A 6037-nucleotide genomic window follows, 5' to 3' on the forward strand; every position below is an offset into this window, starting at 1 on the left:
GACTCTGATCACATCCACCCCTCAGACCGTGGACACTGAGGTGAGCGCCCCTAAGACAGCTCCTTAGACCACGGACACTGAAATGACCACCCCTCAGACCGCGGGATGCTGAAACAAAGGCACCTCAGGCTGCGGGTGCTGAATCAATGGCACCTCAGACCACGGATGCTGAAAACGAGCGCCCCTCAGACCGCGGATATTAAAATGAAGGTAAACACAGAGGCTGGAAGGAGGGGCTGAAGCAGAAAGAGAAAGGCCTAACCTATTTTTGGTCTCTGCAGACTGTCCTCTTCGGGGTCGTCCAGAAAAGCGGGCATGTAATTATTCAGCTCTGACTGAAGACAGTGAACCAGGTACCTGAAAAACATTGACAGTTTTAATAACCTCAGCATGACGCCCTGCTACTATCACACAGGTAAAACAATCTGTACCGTTTAGAAATATTTTCCACGTACGACATCTATGTAATAGTTTTCCTCTCAGGATTCATACCTAATTAAACTCAATTCATTAAACCAACACATTCTACGTGTAGCTATTTATGCTTCAGTTGTGCTCACATACTAGTAAGATAATGCTCAAAATCCTTCCAGCAGGGTTCAGTAGTACCTGAACTGAGAACTTCCAGATGTACAGGCTGAATTTAGAAAAAGGCAGCGGAACCAAAGATCAAATTGCCACCATCCATTTAGTCATAGAAAAGGGAATCCCACAAAAACATCTACTTCTGCTTTATTGACTATGAGAGAATCTTTGACTGTGTAAAACACAGTGAACTGTGGGAAATTATTAAAGTGATGGGAACACCAGACTACCTCACTCGTATGTGGGTCAAGAAGCAACAGTTAGAACTGGACATGGAAAAACAGACTGGTTCCAAATTGGGAAAGGAGTACATCGAGGCTGTATACTGTCACCCTGCCTATTTAACTTCTACGCAGAGTGTATCACGTGAAATGCTGGACTGGATGAAGCACAAGCTGGAATCAAGACTGCCAGGAGGAATATCAATAACCTCAGATACGCAGATGACACCACCCTTACGGCAGAAAGTGAAGAGGAACTAAAGAGCCTCTTGATAAGACTGAAAGAGGAAAGTGAAAAAGCTGGCTTGAAAATCAACATTCAAAACCTAAGATATCTCAAGAGGGAGGGGACATATGTACACCTATGGTTAAATCATGCTGATGTATGGCAGAAATCAAATCATTATTTATAAAGCAATTATCCTTCAATTAAAAAAAAAAAAAGGCAAAAAACAAGTAAGATCATGGTATCCAGTCTTGGGCTTCAAAGTCACTGTGAAAGGTTACTGTAGCCATGAAATTTTAAAAGACACTTCCCCTTGGAAGCAAACCTATGACAAACCTAGATAGCATATTAAAAAGCAGAGACATTACTTTGCTGACAAACGTCCGTATAGGCAAAGCTAAGGTTTACCAGTTGTCATGTACAGATGTGAGAACTGGACCATAAAGAAGGCTGAGCACTGAAAAATTGATGCTTTTGAACTGTGGTGTTGGACAAGACTCTTGAGCGTCCCTTGGACAGCAAGGAGATCCAACCAGTCAATCTTAAAGGAAATTAGTCCTGAATATTCAGTGGAAGCGGAGAAGGCAACGGCACCCCACTCTACTCTTGCCTGGAAAATGCCATGGACAGAGGAGCCTGGTGGGCTGCAGTCCATGGGGTCGAGAAGAGTAGGACACGACTGACAGACTTCACTTTCACTTTTCACTTTCATGCACTGGAGAAGGAAATGGCAACCCACTCCAGTGTTCTTTCCTGGAGAATCCCAGGGACAGGGGAGCCTCGTGAGCTGCCATCTATGGGGTCACACAGAGTGGGACACGACTGAAGCGACTTAGCAGCAGCAGCATTCAGTGGAAGGACTGATGCTGAAGCTGAAACTCAAATGGCCACCTGATGCGAAGAGCCAATTCACTGGAAAAGGCCCTGATGCTGGGAAAGACTGAGGGCAGGAGGAGAAGGGGCGGCAGAGGACCAGATGGTTGGATGGCATCACTGACTCAATGGACCTGAGGCGTGCGAGCAAGCTCCAGCAGACAGTGAAGGACAGGGAGTCCTGGCATGCTGCAGTCTATGGGGTGGCAAAGAGTTGGACATGACTTAGCAACTGAACAACACCGACACTTCTTGATATCTATCTTCAGTTAGGGTGAATAAAAATCTTTGAAATGAGTTCTGAAGATTTAAAGAGAAAGCATGACTGAAGTCTTTACAGACATGGGTTCTTACTTAAAGGCCATCTGCACCAAGTGTGCCAGGACATCCTGTGCGTCCAGTGTGATCCGACTGAGGTCTCGGTCCTGCTTGATGAAGTTGAGCAGCTCGGATGCGTTGGCCATCCAGAAGGCAAGGGCCCCTGCAATGTTCTTCTGTTTCTGCAGACAGAAGGCAACTCCGTAAGCAGCCACAGGACAGACAAATAGCACACACGAAAGGAATGCTCCTGAAAAGCTGCCGAAGATAGACCAGTACCTCCCCATTCTCGCCAGGGTACTGAGCACAGATACCAGATACTTGCAGAGGAATTTGGGTGCAGATGCAGCAATGGGCAGTAAGGCCCACTGCAACTTCTCAGGATTCAGGTACAGACACATGGCTGTAGTGAGCAACAATTTATGGCATTAGTGCGGAAAGGAGCCATCAGTCCTACAACACCGAATTGGAAACTGCACTTTATCTGGTAATCTGTGACGCACACACACATGTATCCATGGTTACCCACCGCCACCCTGATACTCGAAGTCACTGGCACGGACACCAAGCAACTTGGTATCAAGTACTGATCTATCGCGTCATCTCCCGACCACATGAGCAGGCCAGGCAACCTCAGATGAGATCCAAAGAATAGGAACCAAGGATAAACAACAAAGAGGAGAAACAGAACTTTTGTCATTTCATATCCACACTGAAGTGCATTAAGCAAAAGTTATGAAATGCTGATAAAGGTTGCACAGTCAAAAAAGGATTTTAGTACTGCATGTTCCAGCTGCTGAATGAGTGTTATGAGCCTCAGTCCAGTTGTTTTGTACTTTGACATGGAAGCAGCATGAGAAACTCAGCTAAGCCAACACAGCTAGGATCGGCTCCCAGCAGTATGTCCTACCTGATCAACCTGGTCTACTTCCTGGAGAAAAACAGACGAGGGGAAACCAAGCAGAACGAGAGAAAGAAACTCGTAAACAGTCATGATCGTTAAAAAAAATCAAAACACTAACATGAAGGCACGACACGAGGGCACGACATTCAGTTACGCTAGTCCACGTTACACACTCCTTGTGGCTGCGAGGAGCTCGGGAAATATAGGGCATAAAGCGGGGGCTTCCTCCTCTTAATGCTGGCACAAAAACGAAGGGAGTTCCTAGACTTCGTTTGTATAGAAGATGTTGCCATGACCAAATGAATATACCGATTTCTTTGAAAGATGTACAAAGACTGGGCTTCCTAATATCTCTGAGCAACACTGCGTGAGTGAGACGACCTAAAGGTACACGACTTCAGAGTCTATTCCCCTGGACCAGCTGATAAGGATGGAGACACAGGAAAGACCAACAAAATCAGTAAGAGTTGAAAACTCTAAAATGTATCAAAAACTTGTATTATTTCTATACTACAAAGGAGCAAATTGCTTTCTGCAAGTAGGTTTCTTATGAATTTAAGATTTTTAATTATTCTAAAATTCCTCCCTAAAAATTCAAGATTCTTTCAATCACACACTGAACCTAAATCTTAAGTATGAAAGCCTTAATAATGTGATTTCACTGCCAGTTCCAGTAAGAAAAGCCCATCAGAAGTGTCTGCTGATGGGAGTTTCATAATCTGAAATCCAAGCACGAGGGAGACAGAAGCCAGCTCTGAACAACAGCTGAAAAGGGAATCCACGTTTGTGTGTAAAATAACAGGCGTGACTCGATAGTGCCCAAACAGAAGGAGCTTACTTTTCATCTACTTCCTCCCTCAGGGGAAGACTCTTAAAACTCCTCAGAGTCACAGGCTAACCACTCACACAGGAGAAACCTTTTTTTGAAAATGTTAAAAAAGCCTTCTATGACAGTTCTGAGGGGATGAAAAGATTAGCTTGCCTCCAACTATCCTGACAGGAAAAAAGCAACCAAATCATCTATTGTGTTGCTTAAGATCACGTACCTCAAGTGTCACAGCTGAATAATGCTGACAAGTGGTTTAGGAAAACTTTTTAAGAAGTCTGTAAATTTACTTTTAAGGACTTTAAAGATTAAATCTTCAAGTTACCTCTAAGTGTGAAAAACTGTTATGCCAATTTTATCAACTACAGGCAAACAGTAATAAAGGAAACGAACCATTCTACCGAGAGAATATGCTAATTTCCTGAAATTTGAAAACTGGTTTACGAAAGAAGTTGAACCTGATTTTCATCGTGAGTGAGAAATGTCATCACATTCACGATACCTACGCCCATGATGGGAAACCCAGAGGCTGACTACCAGCAGCCTGGTGGGGCCATCATCAAAGAGCGAGTCCTTTTTTACAACAACTAAAAGATTCTGCAGGTGGTCGTCAGGGACCCATGGGGCAGGTGATGCAGAGAACTGCTTGGTGGGTGAGGGGTCCTGTCAGGAGGGACAGGGACCCCGTGTGGGCGAGGGGTCCATCGGGAGGGACGGGGACCCCGTGGAGCCAAGCACAGGCACCCACACAGCACTGAGGGCCCTGAATGCGACCCAGCTACTCACTTTATAACGGTTCATTTTACGATACGTGAATTATTTTTTAATTCTCAATGCCCTCTCACACCTAGTGTGATTTTAAGGGCCTTCTTCATGATCATTATGGGACCACACACAAACCTTCCCTTCCCTTAAATTTTGTAGGAAAGAAAACAAAAGAAAGGTTTACATTTCAACTTTGAAAGCTATACAATTTTGGATCCTGCTTATGTAACTTTTGCTTTAGAAAAAAAATTATTCAGATAAAGTCAAGCATGTAAGCAAATCTGAAATGTTAAAAAAAAAACAACTGACTTAGTTGATTTAAAAGTTATCACCACAGTCATGGGCTGGTGCGGCCCTGCAAGTCAGCGCTTACCTGGATCACCCCTTCCATCATGCTCACCATCTTGTTGACGATGGCCATGACTTTGTGCGTGCGTTCCGCGGGGCTGACGTCGGGTCTGTACTGGCTGGACAATACATACCGACACGCCATGTATAACACGTAAGTAGGTGACAACTTAAAATGGACTGTAGAGCTATTAGTGTAATTTATAATGGCAGATAAAAATGAATCTTCAGCTGTGAAAAGATTTCAAAAAAGAAAAAAAAACCATGAAAACTCAGATGAAGAAAAATGGAATAAGAAATAATTCACTACCAGTAGAATCTGAAATTACTCACAACTTTCCCTGAATTCAATGCTTGCAGGCAGAATCAGGTCAGGCCCGGGAGCATCCTGAGTTCTGAAAAAGCAAAGCGGCCATCTCTTAAAACCAGGTCACATGAGCTAACAGCCCCAACAGACAGTGCGGATTCTGCAACTATTTTTTAAAAGTCAATATTGCATACAAAGTCTTGGCTCATTTTCACGTGGAGACTCTTCCAATATGCGGGTGAGGGAACTGGGGGTCATCCCAGCCCAGCTGCTCACGGGTCAGATCCTGAGTATCTGCTTCTGTCAGGAGAACACACCCGACCACGAGTCAGTTCTTGATGAAGACGCCCTGCGCTGTAGAGACGGGGCTGCCGGGCGCCCACTACCACAACGGCTTGAGTAACAGTGAAAGACACCACTGGGAGAAAGAGAAAGTCTAAACCTCCCTGAGCTTGAAACTGAGCTCTCACACACGAGAGGGAAAAACGCTCTAACAGCCGGACACCACCTGCCATCTCCTGGTCAATCAGACGGGTGGTCCCTGCCAGCCCGGCCCTCGGCTGCGCTGTGTCAGCATCTGTCCAGGCGCACAGCGACGGCACCTCAGGGTGACCAAGACAGCCGACCAGAGGGCTACGGGCCGGCTCGGAGAACCGCAGCAGGT

The 6037-nt window shown here is 45.3% G+C and overlaps 1 protein-coding gene across 1 annotated transcript in view; it reads right to left on the reverse strand.

The window, feature by feature from the left end:
- MLLT4 (myeloid/lymphoid or mixed-lineage leukemia (trithorax homolog, Drosophila); translocated to, 4) overlaps positions 1–6037 on the reverse strand; it is a 101396-nt gene that overhangs the window by 39310 nt on the left and 56049 nt on the right. The window contains exons 13-16 of the mRNA XM_010858771.1: positions 5400–5461; positions 5092–5297; positions 2260–2405; positions 263–357 (exon numbers count right to left, since the gene is read on the reverse strand). Coding sequence (XP_010857073.1) covers positions 263–357; positions 2260–2405; positions 5092–5297; positions 5400–5461 — 509 coding nt within the window. The remainder of the gene's footprint in view (positions 1–262; positions 358–2259; positions 2406–5091; positions 5298–5399; positions 5462–6037) is intronic.

The sequence above is a fragment of the Bison bison genome, unplaced genomic scaffold, assembly GCF_000754665.1.
Source record: "Bison bison bison isolate TAMUID 2011002044 unplaced genomic scaffold, Bison_UMD1.0 scf7180017855360, whole genome shotgun sequence".
In the NCBI taxonomy this organism is placed as follows: Eukaryota; Metazoa; Chordata; class Mammalia; order Artiodactyla; family Bovidae; genus Bison; species Bison bison.